Source organism: Diadema antillarum, unplaced genomic scaffold (genome assembly GCF_040938485.1).
Source record: "Diadema antillarum isolate AM-2024a unplaced genomic scaffold, OU_Dant_1.0 seq00000861_RagTag, whole genome shotgun sequence".
In the NCBI taxonomy this organism is placed as follows: domain Eukaryota; kingdom Metazoa; phylum Echinodermata; class Echinoidea; order Diadematoida; family Diadematidae; genus Diadema; species Diadema antillarum.
The window spans coordinates 578,677-602,605 of NW_027271731.1; the positions used below are offsets into that span (position 1 = coordinate 578,677).

Here is a 23,929-nt window from a genome sequence, read left to right on the forward strand (position 1 = left end):
GTTAGTCTGTATAATTCTTTACAGACACGCTCTCTCTCTCTCTCACACATTATGTACAGCCACCTAAAGCTCATTAGATGTACACTCTGAGAAATTTCTATCCCTCTCCTGCATCTAACGTTAGCTAACGGAAGTTTGTTGGTTACCCTGTGTCAGATATCAGCGAGCTCGCAGAAACGTTTTTTTTTTTAATTTAATGAGTATATTGGACAAAGCACTTCTTTTTATCATTGTTCATTAAGTATTGTCAATAAAACGCTTTAGCGATGAAGACTAGGCCTATATTTAGTCAAAAAGGGGAACTTCTAATATGCATTCGCAAAGAAAAAATAAGTAAAAAAAGGATTTTCCGATTTCACGTTGAATATTCAAGATCATGAATAATCGGAAAGAAAAAAAAAATCGGCAATATCTCGCTAAATCAGTTCACGATCCTCGGTGTTACACTGTCATAAATACTGTAATTATAAATTCACAAACCTATAAATATAACCCTATTATTATGTAACGTAATAATAGTAGCGTAGTACAATCACTCGGGTTAACGTTAGCTCAGACTAGTCCTCAGAATACGTTTGTGTATACAGTGGATCGTTAGCCCTAACAAAATACTTTGAACGAAGTTTTATCCAGCTTGATCTTTGTAGCGTTTGTGTTGTTGTCGGGAAGGTTCTTGGTACTTTGTTACGTGATTTGTTTGCTTCGGTGTGTTTCTCGAGTGATGATGGTGGTCGTGTTTCTGAATGAAAAAAGGCTAAGGATCGCAGTGATGGTGATGATTGTGATGCTGGTGTACAACATACGTGGCATACTTATTTCATTTCTCCCTCTTTTACTCTTCTTTCCCCTCCCATGAATGATTAAAAGAAAATACAAACAACCCAACAAAAAGAAGCACACAAACACAACACAAAGAACCAAAGAATAAGGGGAAAACGCAAAGAGATTGTATGCGGTCTCTTCAGATAGAAGAAACTTGACATCCCTCCCCCAACCCTTGTGAAAAATTTTTTTCACAAAAGCAGGTGCCGGACCATCAGGTGCCAGACGAAAGAATGCACGCACTGGAGTTCTGGTAATATACAGCGTGTAATTAGCCTGGAAATGTCGATCCAAGAATTAGCTAAGTGAGTTGAGTTAAAAGAATCATTGCAAAAATCACAATTTTAAGCAACATAATGATTTTACTTTTAGAGCCTTTCTTTTGGCTCATAGTCGAAATATCAGTCGATTATTATAGTGTACTTAATCGAGTATGCCATAACCATGATCTGCCATAACCATGATCGCTAAATGCCACGTTGTATTTATCGATCAGATTTATGGTAGACTTTCTGATTTCAGTGAGGTGGAGGGCGGGGGAGAGAACTGGAATACTTAAAGAAAACGATGTTTAAAATCCATGAAATTTAAAAATGAAACAGCCTGAAAATAACGCATGACTATAGCAAACAATTGAAAACAACCCCGCCCCAAAAAGTTTTGCATTCGCTTACACAAAAGCTCTCGTGAAAGATGAAAGCGTACTTTGGCATAAATTACGTCGTAATGTGTTTAGAGCATCTACGCCATATACGTGGGTGAGTTTACTTTAAGTTTTGAAATGGTAAATATAAAGAAGATTGAAAGTAAGACAGTTAAAAGTAAGTTTCCGCGTCGACAGTAAACCTTTCTAAGTTATACAGAATATACCTCAATGTACATGTTGTATACTTTTTTTAAGTGGAGACGTAGCAAATAATCAGATGGTGAATGGATATTTCGTATCTGTTAAATCACGCGAGCGTTGGTAAACGAATTGCAGTTACTTGAGCTAGTATAATTTCTGTCTCTTCATAATCCAGAAATGAGCTATCAAGTCATGTAACTCATGCCTTACTTTCGAAGCAAAATCTAGTTGTCAAAGACCTGTGTGAGGATGTGTCTTTCAGTCCGACTTCTGCTGTTTTTTGTCTATGCTGGACCATTGTCCGATGTTGAAGCGATGCGTGAAAATTCTCCTTTGAAATCGGCAGACCTTTTTTGTGCAAGGGCTTTTGTTTTGTTTCTTTTAACGTCCGAACGTAATTAGCTGGCCCAGTTAATGCAGGTAGTTATGACTCTTTCGACTCTGAAATGTCTTTTTGGAGCGCAGAAAATTCTTTTTGTTCAGACAATAACTACTTTTGCGGATGTGCATCATCCGTCGTTCGTACGATGATTATTTTTTTTTCCACACGTTGCGCCTGTGTAATACTAGTAAACTCAACGAGAAGTGGCCTATAGGCGGAGGATGCAGCTATTATTTGCTGCTACGCTATGTACATCTAATACGGCGAGACTTATCTTTGCTGAGCCACACGTCTGATGCGGCGAGACTACGAAGTACGAACAGTGAAAGTGGATCAGGATGCTTCGCTCGCGTCTACTGTTCGTAGTCTCGCCGCATCAGAATTATTGCTCTGCAAAGACAGTCTCGCCACATCAGCTGGTCAGAGTTATAAACAGCATAGACAATATAGCAGAGGTGGCCATGTCTTTAAAATGTAAAACGTTATATTTTGGGGTAACGTGTAAACAATGTGGACGTGTGAGTGTGTGTGTGTGGGGGGAGGGGTGGGTCAATAAATAACAGTGCAATCTTCTTTCTTCATCATGATAGGTATAACAAAAATATGCAGTGTAATGTACATTATGACTGTGATAACGCATTTCTTCGCTTCATCTCCGCAACGCTTGCAACAACACGAGATTGAACCATCAATGTTGTGCGTGTGATAAACGATGAAACTCTAAATCTTTTCGTGATATTCAAGGGGGGGGGGGACGACGCTTTTAGACATGTTCATCAGCGAGAATATAAGGCGCGCGGAATGTCAAAACAGGGAGGTAGTTTCAATATTAGTTTGGCAAAGTTGTATTGTCTTCATGTCTTTTCTTAAATTCATAAACATTTACATGTAGTTTGTCGTGATGTTCAATTACTTTTTAAATGAACAAGCACAGCAGAAATCAAACTTAAATGTACAATGTATTTCCGTATTGCCTTTCTTGTAATTCATTTAATTACTGCATGTAATGGCATGATTTGGCGAGATTCAAAGGTGTCTTTCCTTGTCAATCAACGCTGATATCGCGTACCAAGATCATCCAAAGTCAAAAATCTTAGTTGCGAGCCGTGATAAAGGCCTACCTCCTTGGATTTCCATTAAAAGAAGACGCTAAATCTTGCACATTGATTAAAGGTCTGCCGATTTCAAAAGAGTCACATATAGCTGGTAACTCCCTGCATCAACTGGGCCAGCTAATTACGTTCGGACTTTAACAGAAACAAAACCAAAGTCCTTGTATACAAGAAACAAAAACAACAACAAAAGCCTGCCGGTTTCAAAGGAGAATTTTCTCGCATCGCCCGATCAACGATAATGGTTTAGCATTTTCGACAAAAACACACGACAAAAGACGGATTGAAAGCACATTCCTCACACAGGTCCTTGACAACTATACGAACTAGATTTTGCTTCGAAAGTACAATTGTATAGGTATGGGTTACAGGACTTGATACCTCATTTCTGGAAATGAACTATGGACAGACAGAAATTATACTCGTTGTAAATTGTAATCTGTTCGCTCACGCTCGCGTTATTCAACAGATAAAGATGAAAATCCATCTCAGTATATTTTATTAGGCCTACTGTTATCATTAATTCCCATGAAATATCTTAGACTAATCCAATCAAAATTCTACCTACAAACATTATATAACCCTAACCCAAGTCCAAATCATCATATTAAAATTAAATCTAAAGCCCTACAGTCTTAACATAATCCGGCGCAACTGTTGCAGGAGCAAATGTTGTGTCACCAACATCTAGAATAAGCTGAAAAGGTTTACGTGTCGATGCGCCAACTTACTTATGACTGTCTTAATACATTGTAACTTTCTCTTGGTTTTCTAAACTGAAGAGTATTCATATTAGACCACGCAAGATTAATTATGAATATATATATATATATATATATAAAACATCCGAGTGAAAATATTTGCTCATTATATATATATATATATATATATATATATATATATACTGTTATATATCAACATGACTGTAGTCTCAATGATGTCTATCATTACCGATTACCGATAAAAACGGTAACGTTTCATTCTCTCTATAATGTGTATCTCACTTTGCTATATACTATAAGCATATATACGTTCTAAAAACTTACATCCCATGTTCATCATCCCTGGATCGTAACAGGTGGCATCCATTGTCACACTCTCTTCCTGCCATTGAGAAGCTCTATAGCAAGTCATTAAGACAATCCTTTGTTCGTTGCCCCTCCCGCTTGCCGAGGTTTTTATTGTTCGTCAACAAACGATCGCCGCGATTCAAATTGTCTTCATCGTGCATCTCGAAGTGGCATCATCATTGCGTGATCGGAGACAATGAGGTCTTAATCTTTTACAGGCGGATGGTTTCAAGGGACGCCTTGAATTCTTTCGTGGATAGGAGATTGGTCCTGAATAGAACCTTCTCTATCTCAACGTTTCGGTAAGCATGTCCTTATTAACCTTCTTTTAAATTTGCCGAAACAACCTGTAACCGGGACAGACACTCAGTTCTGTCTCTCTACTTTAACGTTAGCTACAAACGTTATCTATTGTGGTTTTTGTTTTCCATACATGTCATTATGCTTAAGAAAAAAAAAGGCGTAATGAAATGAAAGTGATGCTAATATATAATTCTGTTAGTGTGAATGAACTTTTGAACGTGTCTAAGTTGTTGTTGTTTTTTTTAAATATGGTATACTCCAGATCAAAAAACCACAATGTTTACTCTTCATCTTCGTAACCAGCATGATACAGCGTATTCACGAGACCTCGCAAAAATTATAACGGCAACAGACCCCGTATTCTCTCATGTCATATCCCTATAACATTGAAGCGTGTCAACTTCTTCTGAGCATGCACAGTAACAAAATGATTTTTACAAGTATCATCGTTGGCATTTTGCGATTTTGTCTACTTTTATGCCTTAAACCAAAACCTCGTAAAGCGAATGTAATTGCAGAATAAAACCAATATAACAACAAGACTCGCTGTATACCCGGTACAGACAATGCAGTTCTGTCTCTTTAACGTTAGCTAACGTTAGCTAATGTTGTTGTTTTTTTTTATACATGCCATTAACTATAAAAGGCCAAAGGAAATTAAAGTGATGCTAAACGTGTGTTGGTTACATGTGCATACAAAAATCAGACCAAAGTTCACAATCTTTACGCTTCATCTCGTATTCAACACGATATTCACGAAATCTTGTTTTGTCTACTTTTATGCATGATACCAAAATCTTGTGAAGCGAATGTAGTTACAGAATACAGACCATTGATAACACAGAGAAAATTCGCTGGGTACCCGGTAGACGTGCATGCAGTTCTGTCTCACTAATCTAACGTTTATAGCTATAACGTTAGCTATTGTGGTTTTTGTTTATCATACGTTTTTCTATGTTTAGGAGAAAAGGCAATATGAAATTAAAAGGGATGCTGATTATGTGTGTACAAAAAGACCAAAGTTCACAATCTTTACGCTTCATTTTCGTGTCCAACACGATATTCATGGAACCTCGCAAAAATAATGGCAACTCACCTCGTATACTCTCTACTCTCAAGTACTGATGCGTGTCAACTTGTTCTATAACAGCATGCATAAAAGTAAACAAAAATCGCAAAATGCCAATTTTGGTACTTGTAAAAATATTTCATTTTGCGTGCTCTCATAGAACAAGTTGGCATGCTTCAGTATAACGTTAACATTAGCTATTACGTTAGTGCTTGAGAGTAGAGAATACGGATTGAGTTGCCATAATTTTTGCGAGGTTCCGTGAATATCGTGTTGGACACGAAGATGAAGCGTAAAGATTGTGAACTTTGGTCTTATATTAATTTTGTACACAAATATAAATTACTCACGTTCAAACGTTCATTAAGAGAATATTACGATCCCTTTAATTTCATTTTGCCTTTTCTCTTAAACATAGTTAATTGCATGTATGAAAAACAAAAACCACAATGGCTAACGTTAGTTGTATAGCTAACGTTAGATTAGTGGGACCAGAACTGCACGTCTCTACCGGATACCCAGCGAATTTTCTCTTTGGTATCAATGGTCTGTATTCTGCAATTACATTTGCTTCAAAATGTTTTGGTATCATGCATAGAAGTAGACAAAATCGCAAAATGCGAATGTTGATACTTGTAAGAATATTTCATTATATGCTCTAGAACGAATTGACATGCTTCAGTATCAAAATTAACGTTTGCTAACGTTAGTGCAGAACTGCCTGAGAGTAGAGAATAACGTTAGCTAACGTTAGCTAACGTTAGCTAACGTTAGTTTTTGCTTTTCTTACATGGCATTGCCATTAACTGAGTTTAAGAGAAGAAGACAAAATGAAATTAAAGTGATGCTATAATGAATCATTATGTCGATGAAGGTTTGAACGTGTGGAGTTATAAGTAAGTACAAATATCAATCTAAGACCAATGTTCACAATCTTTGCACTTCATCCGCGTATCGAACGCGATGTGCACGGAACTTATAGAATCGAAAATAATGGCAACACAACCGTATTCTCCAGTCTCAAGCACGATGAAGCGTGTCAATTGCATGTAGCATGCATAATGAAATATTTTACAACTATCAACATTTGAATTTTGTTATTTTTCTACTTTAATGTATGATACCAAAACCTCGTAGCGAATGCAATTGCAGAATAAAACCCACTGAATTCGGCCTACACAGAGAAAAACTCGCTGGCTACCCGGTAGACATGTAGTTTTGTCTCTCTAACGTTAGCTGATTTGGTTTTTGTATTTCATACATGCCGTTTACTGTTTAATAGAAAAAGGAAAATGAAAGTTTTTTTTTTTCTCGGTATAGGTGTAAACATAACTATTTGCAATTAAAAGTGAGCCTTTATAATATTCAGTCATTCTACCGTAGCATATAAATAAACTGCAAGATTAACAGCGTATTGAACATGCTAGGCACGTTTACTGTCAAGTTACACCCGGTACCCGCGCGCATAAATAAATGTCATACTGTTATAATTATATTTCTTCGGAAAACCTGCAAATAATGTCCTGTAAATACTCAGTATAAACACTTTTAATAGCTTGGCGATCGTAAAGAGAGAAAAAATAAAGTGTTGGTGCACATTGAGAGGTATAGAATTCATTTCAAAATTACGGGACCGACGCTCATCCACGCTTCGATATCTTCTCAGCAGAGAGAGAGAGAAAAAATGCCTTAGCTAAACATAAATGCTTGCCGATCTCACAATGAAGATCGGAAACGACATCGAAATAAAAAAAAAGACAGGGAAACGTCCAAAAAAAAAAATTTAATACTCGGATCACCTAATAAAATGGCGATACACTCGATCGGTCTGCCCGGCGAACCGCCGCTTTTCACCCCAAGTATCGGTTAGGCCTCACATTAGTTCTAACATTAGGCCTAACATTGTACTGTCATGCTGAAAGTACAGTTCGATTTGATGTTAACGAAAGTAAGTAAGCAGTGTATGATGTTTTCTTTCTCTGGTGCATTGTACATTCTTTACAAATGTACTGTTTCTGCTGAAAGTACAGCTTGTTTTGATTTCATTATAATTATGTCATGCTAAATCGTGGATTTTGTAATACATGTGATTTGATTTGTTGTGAAATTGTTTTGAATATGGAATCAATAACAGATTATGGGGAAAAAATTAGTCCTATACAAACGTTGATAATGTTTTTCAGTACACGGAACACTACTTTATATCACGGAGGTCGCTGGGCTACCGAAATACATTGACATTGTATCAGTATTATTATCGTTGGGGATATTTTCCGTGGGCATCACTGGTACGTCTGGCTTCACGGAACCCCCTCCAAATTACATAATGATACAAACTGAAGGCTAAGTACATTGTACAACAGGTGGGATGCTCTAGCACGGAAACCGATCAGTTACTAGTTCAGAAGCGCCGCACGTGCGCGTGACTACACGACACACACATGCTGTTGGCAGAGCTAGTACTTGGTACAGGTAGGTGGAAGTATGTGGGAAGGGGATTTCCTGCACTCAACACGTTATACATTATGAACATTTCACTGTCAAGATAGATCGTTGAGTGTACGATTTATTGTACTGTATCTGTATGCATCGTGAGTTTGCAAACAGTGTCGACGAGCGCGAGCTGGTAGCTGTGTTTTCCATGAAAACTACACCCAAATCTTCGCTTTTTCGAACAGTCGGTGAGCGTGATTGCCGATGTGTTTATGAGATAATACATACAATGTAATAAGATTAATTTTGCCGATCTATCACGTCCGTATAGTCAGTGTAGGGACAGTGGTGCATCCCGCTACGCAGCGTTGTAAATTATGTCGGCCTTCCGTGTGTCCCGATCTCCGGAGCTCGGAGGAGGACCGTAATACTGAACAGTAAAATAAAACTCCGAACAGACGAAATTCTCCGTCTAACGTTAGCCCTCACTACTCCTACATTATGAGCAAACGTTAGTTGATATCGATAGCTAACGTTAGCTATCGATAGCTAACGTTAGTCAGCTAACGTTAGTTATCGATAGCTAACGTTAGCTGACTTCCCGGCGGCTCCGTTAGCTAACGTTAGCTAACGATAATCTCCGTTAGCTAACGTTAGAAGTGAAACTTTATTGTGACGGATACTGTACCTCTGCTGGCTAATAAGAACTGATGTACAGTACAAGACAATGTAGCTGGAACATTTATTTTTTTGAAAAGTTTTCTTTTTCTTGTTTTTCCTGCACATTTTCTCAGGGTCTACCTTACAGTTCTGGAAAAGTGGAAATTCTCCCTGGGTGGAAATTTTTGTGCATTTTTCACGACTAGAAATCCGGGCAGAAGTAAAAACAAATATTTTTGCACACAATACGTTCCACTAATAAATGTCTTGATTCCGCAGTATTATAAACACGCGACATTCATCTCCCCCAGCTGAAGAATTACTTGCACAAAAATAACTACTTTTACGGTTACATGTATTTTAAATTATTTATGAATGCAACTGGACTATAACCATGAATGGCTGATGAAACAATATCTCACTATTTGATCCTTTGTATTCCTGGCATTCTTTGGTCGATCTAAACATTCTGTATCCATGTTTTGTTTTTTCTTTCACTACTTGAACCATGTCAACACAATCAGCATGTAGGCAATGAAATAGATAAAGAGCATCTTGTGGCTAAGAAACAAAATACACAAACAAAGCAACATCCAATGTATCTTGCCTTTGAATGTAACTACATGAACTAATGAAACTATTACCCATGGATACATAAGAAAAGAAAAGAAAAACTAACTTGAAATAGGAACATCTAAAAGACATTTGAGGCAAAAAAAAAAAAATCTTTTTCACACATCCAGAGTTACATGTATAATCTGTACTTGGCAGAATTTACATAAAGGCACAGCCCCATTAAAAAGAAAGCAAAACTACCATGACATGCCTCTATCTCACTGTCACTGGTTTACACTTCTATACTATTCTCCCAGCTTACTGTGGTTAGATTTTATGCCCGATACAGAAAGTGAATGACTTCCAAATTAAGATGGTTCGTGCACGAAAATAGACGGTTGTACCGTTGTAAAACCAGAGTGCTCCAAAGAGATCACGTGGCTACACACTCGACAGGAGCACTGAGTCATACTGCCGCGTTCATACCCAGCTCACCTGATAAGGTAGTCCGCGATACACCGGCACTGATGTGTGGGTGTTTTGGGTTGGGAGGCTGTGTGTCTTTGCATCTCCAGGGTCATCCACAGCTTCAACGATGCTGGGGGGGTTCAAAGGCAAAGGCATGAGAGTTGAGTGAAATTCAAGGAGAACGAGAGCTGCTATGCCTGTACAATAACAAAGACTGCATGATATGTGCAAGCAGTGATTCCTCATTAGTGCAGAATCGCAATCTTTGAGAGATCTCGGGACTGTTCTAATGTCACTATAAACAGAGGGGGCTTTTTTTTGGGGGGGGGGGAGGCAATATCAAAAACAAAGAGAGATGATCCTCTTGATTTCAGGCATGACTCCATCTGTGCATGGTGTGGGCATGCTGCTCACATGCTATCCTTTCCTTTAATGATTTAAGACACCAAAATTTGCTTCTGGGCATTGATATTACAAGGGCAATTTAGAGTAGATGCACTACAGTTGTATGAGTGGGTTTTTTTTTTTTCTGAAGAACAATCTCATGCAGACCTCCCAACCTTTCTGACTGAAAAACATTGATGATTTGGCTCAAAAGTAGGAAAGAAAGAACAGTTTCCATAGGAGTGTAGAGCAAAATTATCAAGATAAAATTCCTACTGAAATACAGTAAAACCTAGGAAAGGTCAAAATTCAGATTTTTTCCTCCAAATTCAGAACGGTTGGAAGGTCTGTCACATGGCACAATCAATTTCACAGATGAATTTCATCATCTGCTGCATAAACTTCAAAATCATTCCACTAATGCAAACACAAACATAAAAAAACAACAATCAGTGATGATTGCCATAAAGAGGTAAAAAGCATCAAATGAAACAAATGTTGTCATCACATCAATGTGACGATACCTTTATTTTTTGCTTATTCAGAGCACATGGAAATGTTTTCATTTTGTGTGCTGGTTGGTTTTTGTTTTGTTAATTCTTTTAGGGGGCATTTGTTTTTGGTTCCTACACCGTATCTTTAGTGCACATCAAAATCCCTATGATGAGCAGTTTCTGGTTAGTACAACACAACTGCAATACATGTATTTCTGGCACAAACTTACAGAGCACAAAATCATCTACTTGTACATGTATATCAATTAGCTCATTTGTATGTTTGATTTAGCAGCATGTATACATTAACAACTCAAAATCCCTATGATGAGCAGTAGTACAACATAACACTGTTTGTTTGATTTAGCTACTTTGTATACAGTAACTAAAAATCATGTACACATTATATCATGTATGTGTACAGATTGTGTACAATGTATGTATCCAATGTAACCTGTACACATACATTTGTACTTTTGAAAGTTTTGGGATACCGTACTTTATTTCCTCCCCTTTGAAATAAGTTTTGATTGAGCAGATTGATTGATTGGGGGAGGAGGATATGACACTTCTGTGCACAGAGAGTAATTCAAGTACAACTACTTAAATCAAGCAGAGAAATGCCATTTTCACCTTCGAATCCAGACAATACCCCATTGCTTTTATACAGTACTGCTTTTTATCCAAAGAACGTTGTGAGCTACACAAAACCAGATAAGTCAATATATACAGCGTAACTCAGATATTTTTCTGCATGGTGTTGCCACTCTTGTAGTACCCTTGGTAGATGATTTCTCATTGAGAAATTAAACCACAATAGATATCTAAAGACTGGAAATCAAACAGAACTATCATTATGATTACTCAAGTATCCTTTAAAAGAAGTAGATCGTATGGCTTTTAAAGTCATTAACGTTATGCAGAAGTAATTCATGAACAGATGACATGAGATGAGTTTCATCAATACAAGTATTGGCTTGTTTCGATTACAGGCAGTTTTGGAGAGAATATAAATTTTCGGCACAAATATTTCAATGTGAATCACAAAGAGGTTGCTGAATGAACACTGGTCATAAAATATTGCTCCTCTGTGATCTACCATGGGACTCATTTTCCCTAAAGACAAAAGGATAATGACTTTTTGAAATAGTGTTAAAAGCAAACAGAAATTAAAGAACATAATCAGTGTGATACATCCAATCCCCCAAATCTTAGCCTAAATTTTGCAAGCATTACATTGAAAGAGCAATAATAGAAAGATTCTATTATACATCTTGTCATAAGTACCAGTATAGCTGCATAGAAAAAAAAAATGACATTGATAAAGTAGCCATCATTAACCACTTTGTGCCATCTGACATTGTCGTGACACATAGGGTTACTGGGAAAAATTGGTGAGTTTCACATATCAAAATATTCAGTAAAGTATTATCTACTGACAACCTATAATGGCTTCAATACTGCCTGAGGAGAGTTCCATTTCATGACACATTAGAATCAAAGCAACTTGTGTTCATTAAAAACATATGCATCCTTTTTAGTTTCCCCCTTTTCTACCATATCTATGGACTCACCTGTCAAAAGAAAACTGCATGTGATTCTATGTAATTTCTTTTAACTAAAGAAAACCCCAAAACGACATACATGTAAAATCAACAAACCACAAAGTCCCTCTGCACGTAATCAGATATATGTCTACGTGAAAACTTTGTGCCAACTTCAGCCATGTATTTTAAAACAGCAATTTAGAACCTTAAATATTTTTGTACTACCTTTGTGACAGCTTGCTCTAGCAATAATATTATCTTTAAATTAATATCAACAACAGCATTACATCTTGTTTCCTCCTTCAAATTAAAATAATCTTTGCCTTAATTAATCTGGTGCCACCGTAAAAGCAGTCTTTCCACACACAAGGCAGGGTACACTTTTAATGCTTTGAAGGCCTTTGATAAGAGACTACACCCTACAAGTTTCACAATTATGAACCCAGTTATTTACAAATTCTCCAACTAATACACTATAAAGTACATATACTGGATGGATAATGCACTAAGACTAAAAGTGAAGTACACCGTACATCACAGTCCTGATGCATCTAGCTCTTACTTCTTGCATACATTTGTATCTCAAGGCAGTCTTAGACTTAGCGTAAGAAGCTTAAGTAAACAGAGGCTACTGAAAACCACTCACTCAGTTCCTGCAGCCATGACTACATTGTGACGATCCGTGATGAGAGGTGAAGGGTCAAACAGTGGCTGGCTCATAACGAAGACTGGAAAATGGCTATCCTACATCTGAGTAGCAGTAAGAGTGTTGTGCCGGGTGATATTGAAAATGTCTGGCGGTTTGTGCCGCAAAAGGCACACATGGCAAACACTGGTTTGATTTGCTCCTGCATAACAAGAACAGGGAGAATACATATTAGGGACATTGTGTTGAGCAATGAAATGGCATACACAGTGCATGTACTGTACACTGTGCATGTCTGGTACACGCACAGTGCACTCCAAGCAGAGGCACTCCATACACTGCAGCAGAATCACACATTCCAATTACAATGCACAACGACATAGGACAGAGAATGACTCGCACTGTATGCTCACACTGGAGCTGAACACAGGATGGCGGCGGAGCATACTAATGTACATGTTGTTCACATCGTCGCGGCATAATCAGTGCCCTTGTGCAGAGAGTGAGCCACATACAGGAGGGCGCGACATTTTATGTGTATTGTGCAAACATGCACAGCAGCATACATGGCACATTAAGAATGCCTACAGTTACAAAGCTGCATAAACAATGAATCTGACCCTGGTATGGGGTGAGCACGCGTAAAAGTTAACAGTTGCCTTGAATGAAATTGCAGCTAGTAATGCAAGTGTGGTAAAAATCACAATATTATCTGAGACATTATAACCACAAAGTTTACAGGTTTAGTATTACAAACATTTAACTTGGTTTTGGTTTCTTTTCCATCACAATACGGCATTACGAGTGAACAATGTACACATTTATGAGCATTGAAGCTTAGACTGAGATGATATTTATTATGAGATACAGGACATCGATAGAATTATAGGCATGAACCATCAGAAACACTTACAAATAAACATGCAGATTACATTGTCTGCAGAACAGTAAGAATATTTTGCAATTGCAAAACTGCATAAATTGATTTTGATTCTGTTAGACATTATCAATACACCTAAAAGAAAGTCAACCTGATTGAAAATGCCAGTGTAGGCAGTAAAACTCAAAACAAAAATCAGACAAATATCAGACAAACACTATTATAACCACAGGGTTTATGGGTTTAGTATTTGAAACATGACAGTGTTTAGATTCAGTTTCTTTTGCATGTACAGCATCATAAGTATACACTGTATGGACATGTAGTCTCAGAGATACTATATGTTATTTAGAATGAATTGTGTCACATTTATTTATGGAATTATCTATCATGCAAAAGTGCTACATGTACCAGCAACACATTATGCAGTGCATAAATACACACAGATTGGTATGCATGCTCCTTTTTCAAGCTAAATAAAAAAACATACTTTTGTACATATAGTCTATACTTTGTTCAGTCATACCTTGATAGAACTATACCTGTCATGCGACCAATATCCTTTAAAGGGTGTGTACAGTTCTGGTCGAGGTGAGGATTTAGCTTTGAACATTTTGCGAGATATTCAGAAACCACTCCATGAGATGTCAAAGAGCATGCAATTCCAAGGGGTATCAAAAGTTTATTTGATGAAAATCGGTTTTGAAATGGCTGAGATATCCAAAAACAAGGTGAAACAAAGAGATCTTAATAAAGTTGTGGCCTGTCGCCTTTTATTATTATCACTTTTTTGGATATCTCAGCCATTTCAAAACCAACTTTCATCAAATAAACGTTGAATCCTTCTTAAAATTACATGTTCTTTCATATTTCATAAAAAGGTTTCTCATTATCTCACTTACAAATGTTCAAAACATGAATCCCTTACCTTAACCAGTACTGTACAATCCCTTTAAAAGCAACCAAAAAAAAAAAAAAAACCTGATAAAAAACCCTCCTCTCTCTCCCCTTCACCATCTGTCTGACTACTGATGTCATGTGCCTCCCTCCCTCTCCACTTCTCTCTCTCATTCTCTCTCCGTATCTCTCTGCTGCAGTGCCCATATTTCTCTTATGGACTGGTTATTCAAAAATGTAATGCTTCTGTATTTATCATCTGCTCTGGCTGCATGATTATGTACAGTACCTGCCAAATTTGATTTACATTCTATTGTACAATTCCTTTTGCAGTAGAGCTTGGGCTCCTATGAAAACCCTTCATCACATTTATTTCAGCAAAATATACAATGTAAAAAAACAATTAAAACTATTCTATGATTGCTGAACATGATGCAACAAATCAGCTCAAACCAATCTCTGCTCTCAGAATTCTCTGAATGTCCAGGTGGGTGGAAATACAATGTAGTACGATGGTGGATTTTATAGACATCATACTGTATGTACTGTACATGTTTACATTTTCACCACAAACAAATTTAAACATAATACAACCATTACCACACCACAAAATTCCTCTGTCATATATATTTATAACATATACAAACGTTGTACATACATTATAAAATATTGCACTCTGAACTTCATCAGAAATAAAAACCATACTGTACTTCTCTGCTACAGTGTTTTTATACAAACAGTATATTCCTTTTCTCAAAGGTACAGTGTACATGATAACAAGCTTTAGCAAACAGTTGTTATTCAACCTCTACAAACCTTCTAGGCTAGAATGCATACTGTACATGTTCGTGTACACATACATGTACACATTAAAGATAATAAAAAGTTTTGGTACCTCAAAAGTGTCCTTGAATTTCCTTGTCTTAGTTTGTGTTTCAGGTTAAAGTACCTTTCATATAACTAACACTGTGAGACTTACTCGCCCCAAAGTGCTCTCATGTCTTAGTAATCATGCAATTAACTGCGATCAGCAGCCCCATACAAATAGCGACCAGCAGTCCCATACGCATAGCGTAATCGGGCTTCGCATTGTAGCATTCAGGATCATGACAGATTTAGTATCGCAGGGTAAATGTCAACTTAAAATCCCATAAATTCTTCAATTTGAAGACTTACCAATTAAGTTGAAGTATTGAAAACAGTCTTCGGGCAACGTTTGGTTCTGCCTATAGTCCCTTTCTGTTCGAATTGATGACTGAACGTGACTCAGTCGACAGGACCTTAGGAGAGCTACATACAGTACACTGAATACTACAGCCAGTGCATGTGAACACATCACATGCACACAAATTTCAAATCCATGAACGGATAAGATGTTTATGTGCGCATGCGCTGGCCATGGTATCCAGTGTATGTAGCTCTCCCAAGGTCCTCTCGACCGAGTCACATTCAGTCATCAATTCGAACAGAAAGGGACTATTGGCAGAACCAAACGTTGTTCGAAGCCTGTTTTTCAATACTTCAACTTAATTGGTAAGTCTTCAAATCAAAGAAATTTTTGGATTTTAAGTTGACATTTACCCGCGATACTAATTCTGTCATGATCCTGAATGCTACAATGCGAAGCCCCATTACGCTATGCGTATGGGGCTGCTGGTCGCAGTTAGCTATGCGTACAATGGGCTGCACGCTGCTGGTCGCAGTCAGTGGTTTCGTACAATATTTATCGACGCTGTACAGCGTCGGCTCTGGTACGAAACCATTATTGCATGATTACTAAGACATGAGAGCACTTTGGGGCAAGTAATTCTCACAGACAACATACTTTAACCTGAAACACAAACCAAGACAAGGAAATTCAGGGAAGCTTTTGAGGTACCAAAACTTTTTATTATCTTTAACTTTGGTTGTATTAGTGTACATGCATTTTCACTGAATGTCTACTTGGCTATAATAAAAAGAGCAGAATAAAGCAAACAACAGTGAAAGGGTCATAAAAATTGCATGTATAATACAAAGTTAGCAATTTTTGTTTTATTTTATGTGTATGTCTCTATGAAACTTTAATGATGATGATGATGGTGATAATAATAATAATAATAATACATTAATAATATGATAATAATAATGATAATGATAATAATAATAATAACAACAATAACAACAACAACAATAATGATAATAATAATAATAATAATACATGTATGTATGCTTCATGGGGGCAGGCGTGTGTCTCAGGCTCTTCAAGATTATCATCTTGTACAGGGGTTTATACTCATCAACATATTCCAAAAATGGTACCATTGGATTGCATTTGATATCGAGATCACTCTCATCTGGACCTTTTTGGCGTTCTATAATAATAATAATAATAATAATAATAACAATATGGTTTTGCTGCCAGTCTCCTGTCCTGCATAAATCTTCACTAAATTCTAATTTTGAAATGTACTAAAAATGACAAATTGTATTCTCTGCTTCAATTTGTCTTGCAGTAATGACCAATGATTGTCAAGGGGGGAGGGGAGATTATAGTTCATACAAATCACCATATTGCTTATAAACACGATTTCCGTAAATACAATATTAATAAATCAATGAGAGATAGGGTGATGACACCAATGCCTCATCAAATACTTGGTATGTGGTCGCTACCAATATCAGTTTGGTGAAAACGTGAAGCTGGAAATCCCATAACTCTCATTCTTAAAACAGAACTTCTCTGTTTATTTCTTTATGCTCTCACTGTAATAGCTCCAACTTAAACATGGAATGCCATGGTATTACATTTTAAAAAAAAATAAAGAAAAAATAATGGTACTCATAATGGGGAGGATGAATATGTGTGCTCTTCATTCTTTTGGGGGCTCATCTGTATACATGTACACCTTGGATTACTCAATGGCAATGCCAGTTTACTTCAAGCCATATAGTGAAGGTAATTTGAAAAAGACTTTCCATGTACAATTTGCAGAATATCTTCGTGCTAGTGTGCATTGAGCATGTTAGTAGTAAATAGTACTCACCTAACTGTCCCATAGAATACATAATATACTTTGCCATGAGAGTTTCTGATTAAAACTAGAGGCAGAGGTGACTCCAAAAAAACTATTTACTGAGGAGCACAGCCCCGAAGTGATTACTCAGTAGCTCTTTTGGGGGCACCGAGGCCTATACAGCTTGTAGTTCTAACTAGGAACTCAAAATTAGGCAAAGTATATTTGTTTAATATTCTGGATCAAAAATTTAAATAAAAGAAGGGGGGAAATGGAAAAAAATGTGAGGCGAGAAGTCGTGGATACGATGTTGTGAGGGGCTCTACGGTGACCTGAAGAAGTAACACAAGATGTCCGAACTGCCTTGTGATGGTACAATTGTTTCGTTCTTTAAAAATGTTGCATTTCACAGAGTGACAATACGAAGCAGTGAGCAATGTCAGAATTGCCTTGTGATGTCACATATGTTTTGTTACAAATTGTTACATTTTACAGAGTGACAGTATGAAGCAGTGTACAATGTCAAACTTGCTTTGTGACATCACAATTGTTTTGTTAGAAATTGTTACATTTCACAGACGGACGGTACAACGCAGTGTGCGATGTCACAATTGTTTTGTGGAAAAAAAAAGAGAAGTTACATTTCACAGTGTGATGGTACAAAGCTGTGCACAATTTCAGGATCGCTTTGTGACATAATTTTGCAAATAGTACTTCATGTCGTATCAAACATGGCAACATTCTGACATTGCTGAAAATACAGTGTACCCATAATCACGTGAAGCTCTTTTAACCACTCACTAGAGGATAAATTTTTTATCCAAAATATAATGTTCATTATTTACATTCCGAATCCAAATGTTGCTTCTATTAGCAATTTGTCCATCATCTTAACATGTGCAACATGATAAAAAAAAGGCAAGTGTTGGATAATGTGCACTAAAATCTGATATCTTGTATGTAGCAACTGGAACTATAATAACTATTGGGCAATTCTGGCATGCGAGTTTTCTATTGGCATTCAGCTACTACTGTGTACATGTACGTTTGTACAGCTATGTTTGATGTTACTTGTTCATATGATTAAATCAAAATCCCTCGGACCTGTTGAAGTGAAAACAAACACACAAATAAATAAATTTGATGTGATCTAAATTACATCAGATAACATATTTGAAAAATTAAGCTTTAAGATAGAAGCCTGTTATAGGGTGTGGCTATACACTACATGTACAACTACCTCTCTACGGCAAGGGAGGCTATGAAAGAGTTTCATTATAATACCAGTAATAAACCAGTACAAGCACTTCACCTTCACACAAACTTATTTTACATACAGGAGTATTTAAATGTAAACACACCCACCCACACACACACAGACAGACACAAAATGCACATTCTCACTGACCCCGTATCTCCAACCTTTAATTCCTTTCATTCAAACAACTTTATTTGCGATAGTGTCACCTTCAATTTCATAAACTCTTGTAAATGTACAGTGTACCTATTGAGGCTTACAAAGAGAGTACACAATACAATATAGATTCAATCTTTCTTTCGCACAGTTGAAAGCAAGCACAGCATTCATCTTTGAATACTCTTCAGTGTGTGGCAACTACATTGTACCTACTGTGTCTGTCACCTTGGTGAGGGATACAAAAAAAGCACTAATGCATTAGCTTTCGAAAATTCATGCCTTGTGAATGGCTCTGCTCAGATGAGCAGCTTTTTCCATTTGGCAGGTACAGTATACTGTACACATAATATTGTGACAGCACACAGAAGTACTTTGTACAGGTGCATACACTTTTGAACGTACATGTAGTTTGTACTGTGTACATGCCAGCAAGCATGCGCAGAGAAGTCTAACGTGGAATTAAAAAAAAAGGACAATCATTTTTTAATGTTAAAAAAAAAATAATAACAATAAAAGTATAAAGCAGGCAAATACATAAAAGAGATGCACAACCTATTGATCATGCAAAGGAGGAAATCAATGGAAAGTACACTGTATGTACATGTACATGTAGACTGTGGCAGCTATCCAGCCATTTGCCTCTTGGCCCTTAGGAGTGAATCACTGCAACAAAATCCTTTCAAATGGTTGCTGAGCAAACAATCTCTTACTATGAATATCACAACTTGAGACTTTACAAACTTATGAAACCTTGGGGAAAACAAACCTTGTCGAATAAATTTGTGAACACTTCTTCAACAATTTGTGTACACTGTACAGTGTAGATCTCCATGGCATTTCATGATGCAGTTAAATCTGCATTTAAGTGGAAATGTACTAGTTTTTGTAAGTCTAACTTTCCCACTGTAGAATCATTTTTTTAAAGACCAAATCGTGCAAAAATGTACTACCTACATTTGCTACCTCTTAAGTCGAATTTTGTAATTCAAACTATTCTTTTTTGTGGTCTCAACAGATCCAATTTATGCAGAATTACTTGTAGTAAACTCAAACAACACCAAAAGTCCAATAATCCTAGATATATTCCATCTCTGAGAAGTAGCAATTACATAAACATTTTACATTACATTGAAATATAAATCACCATGCATGTACCTGAAAATAGTCAGGAGAAAACATGCACAGCTAACAATAGCTCTCTATTGAAATTCAATAAACACCATTACAGCACAAGATCACTCTACGATATGCATGAACATGTATGCTGTACTTTCTGAATAAATCTTGAGGGAAGAAGAGTGGGAGAAAACGTAATTTGCAAATTGTTTTACTAGTCTATGTGTATTTTGTACTATCTTTAATATGTCTATCACTAAGTTGAATGTGTCACATACTGGGAATCTGTAAAATGTATGCGTGTACATCACATTCATGTCAAGATCAGAGATGAATCGATATATTTTTTTTGCATGTATCGTTTTTAAATCTTTGAATAGCACCCAACTCACAAAATTCGTGAAAATTAAAACCTCGCAACATACCTGTAGGTGCATGGCATTTATACAGTAGCTACAATTTGTATTTCACAGCAGAATCTGACAGACTACATTGTAAATGACTTGAACTAGCATTGCATGACATCAACATCCATCTGTCTTGCAAGACACAATAAGCATGTTTTTGCTACTGTAGGCACTCACCCAATCAGAATGTAATGCAGTTTCATTAAATTCAAGTGTTGTTGTAATGAGACACCCAAGACAGCTTATGCCAAATCATTTGAATCGAGTTGTCAGCAGTAATGGGCAATGGCATAAGGATGAGGAATAATCCTGCATAATAAAAAAAGAGAATAATTGAAGAAAACAAGTGAAAGCATGAAAATCTCGTTTCTGGAAAATACATTATGCATATTTTGACATTTACAATTCACAGAGTGGTTCAAGATGGAAGTGAATGTAGATCTACAAAATAATGACTTCTCTTTAATTTATGCACACAAAAAACATCACATCTGCACTTCTTATTGTCACAAATGTACACACTAGTAGTTATGTACATATGTATGATGTACTGTATGCATCCAGGCTGTTTTAATGTGTATGTACACAGGTTGACCAGATTCATGGAGAACATTCTACATGGTATAGATATAGTACATACAGGCTGACCAGATCAGTGGAGAATTTTCTAGGTGGTATGCAATGTAGCTATACAGTACATGCATGTAGCAGGAAATACATTATAGGGCAATTCCGCGGTTAGTAACGTTACATTTTAGAGACATTCTCATGATTTAGATTAGACTCATTTCTCTATCTGTGGATGTGAAGTCTCATTAATGTCACCAGAGATCATTCTAGTGTAGACCTAGAACAGAGCAAACAATGAAATCATTTCATGAATTATTTTAGAAGAAAGGTCTGCTTTTAATGCCGGTTAGTAACGTTACAAAAAAAGGACATATAAAATTGATGAGCATCTTTGAACAAAAGGTTTGCTAAAACTGGTATAGCTTGAAATATATCAACACTTATTTTTCATTTCTAGCTTTAAGGGCAATATCTACCCCAAATATCCTTTCTCATTATAACTTTGTTTGAAAATTAAGTACAAAAATCATGGTTAGTAACGTTACGGTTAGTAACGTTACGGTTTGTCCAGTGATTACAAAATTGTGTGTTAACTCAAATCATTGCATGTTTCTCCATGAGAATGCAAAGTTAAAGCTAAGAAACATCAGATAAGACATGAAACTCTTATTTCAATCATCAAACTCATCCAGTATAGTACCATTGTACTTGTACATGTTAAAAAAGACTAGAAAAAAAGTTTGCAAATTACAAACTAAAAAAAAGTACCATTTTTAAAGACTAGGTCAAGTGATATCCACAGTTTCATAACTTTGCCAATCACTATTCATCATGACTCACAGTAATTCACAAAAGCAGCCTGTTTTATTGAGCAAAACAGTTAATGTGTTCCTTACCAAGAGTACCTTTAATATAGGGGAAAGAAATCAAAGAGCAAAAACTAATGTACCGGTATGTAGTATGTACAGTGTATGGCCAATTGTGGTGTGCGTAGTCATTGCACAATAGGAATCCAGCATAATGCAATGGTTTATATTATTGTGAAAGTAGTTTAAGTCATATGACAGTAACTCAAATATTACAGCGTATTAGTTGAATTCATGTTTATTCAAGTCTAGAGACATGTATTTTTTTTTCTTTTAGACCAGTTTGAATGTCTAATCTCCGCATTGTTCTGAAAACAAAAGTCTGTTCGCTGTACCTGAAGCGTAATTAACCCCGACAAACCATTGTATGATAATTTCAAATTGGGACAGAAAATTTGAAGTGATGGCCTCATTTGTTTTTAACACTACTTTCCACACAAAATGCTCTGCTGGCCCACAGATTCCATCAATTGCCCCTTCCCATGGGAAGTGGTTAAAAAAAAAAAAAAAAAAAATCGCTCAATGTGCACCTTGTGAGTCTTCTGTAGTAATGCGAATGCTGTAGACCCCCCCTCCCCCCAACATTTCCCGCCACGATTCCGCAACGCGCAAAGATTTTGCGGCATCGTCTCACGACTTTTTTCATTGAAGTCTCCTGCATATTTTGAGACCAAATTTGCGACGTCTGGGTACACCATTCTGCAGTTATGTAATGTTTTGCATAAATGCATGTCGACCTGAAAACAGCTCAAATTCATGATATCGTGTGCAAATCCAATGCAAATTGTGTTTTTTCCCTTTGACCAGTGAAATTAATCAATTGTAATGTAGATATAATAAAGCTTCAAACAGTGCCTGCAACAAATTTTGGCAAAAAAACCAATAGAAAATAAAACGTAAAAAAACATTAAAATACATAAGAAATTAACAAAACAATAAAAAACAAAAGAAACTGATTTTGATTTTGCTATTTTTTTTGCCAGAAAATTGTTTGATGTGTCTTGAGGAACTCTTACACAAAAATTTAGCAATCCTTCAGTCTTTTTTATGGAGTTATAGGTGAAAATATGATTTCATGCGTAAATTTGCATAATTAATTTACTAAAAAAAAAAGCCAATATCTTTTTACTGTATGACCACGTAATCTTGTAGTTGACATCTGGCTCTATCATCAGGCAAAATTTTGCCAGACCAGGACCTGTCCATTGGAGTCTTATTCACTTATTTCATGGTTAGTAACGTTACAATACACTCAGGCTGTGGTTAGTAACCTTACGTGGTTAGTAACGTTACACATTTTGACTGCTGTTATTTCTAACTTCTATAATGATTAGTAATACTTAATTTTATATTTCAGTTAGTCATTGGACACAGCAGGAAAAATTGAAATAGTATCATTCATATACACTTTATACTCTCTGGAGGTAAATAATTTCACTTTTTGGTTAGTAACGTTACATGACTGTCCAATGGTTGGGGAAATGCACACATGTTTGCATTTCGAAGACATGTAAGTTGATTTTACCTAATCTATCTATGAAAGCACTGCATTGCCTCTATGAATTCAATATTTGTGGCTAGAAAATGGCATTTAACTTGACTAGCTATCTTCTTTGCCATTATGGAGATTTTGCTGATGAAATTCAATCTGAAAGATTACTTGTTCAAAATTGGTGAATTCAATACCTAAAACTATCAAGATACCCTGAAAAATAGTTTTTCCTGAATTATCAATGTGTTCTTTCTGAAGTCAAACACAAAAATCAAGGAAAAAACCAAATTGAAATTTTATGGTCATGTCCCTCTAACTGCGGAATTGCCCTATAGCTCACTCAATTTAGATTGATTTCACCCATTCCAGAATGTTCTGGGAAGTGCTAACATATTTGGCTGAGTGAGGCACTGTCCCTGTAGCCCAATGTGATTGGTAGTTATTCTTGGTAATGATGTTTTGTACATAGTTAGGCAGTGAGTCATCCAGGTTTCCT

The 23,929-nt window shown here is 36.5% G+C and overlaps 1 protein-coding gene across 1 annotated transcript in view; it reads right to left on the bottom strand.

Annotated features, from left to right (window-relative positions):
• The window catches only part of LOC139740569 (uncharacterized), a 61,434-nt gene that overhangs the window by 32,193 nt on the left and 5,312 nt on the right, over window positions 1-23,929 (bottom strand). Inside the window, exons 2-4 of the mRNA XM_071651157.1 lie at window positions 20,683-20,814; window positions 12,793-12,994; window positions 9,749-9,851 (exon numbers count right to left, since the gene is read on the bottom strand). Of these exons, the coding sequence (XP_071507258.1) occupies window positions 9,749-9,851; window positions 12,793-12,866 (177 nt within the window). The 5' untranslated portion in view covers window positions 12,867-12,994; window positions 20,683-20,814. The remainder of the gene's footprint in view (window positions 1-9,748; window positions 9,852-12,792; window positions 12,995-20,682; window positions 20,815-23,929) is intronic.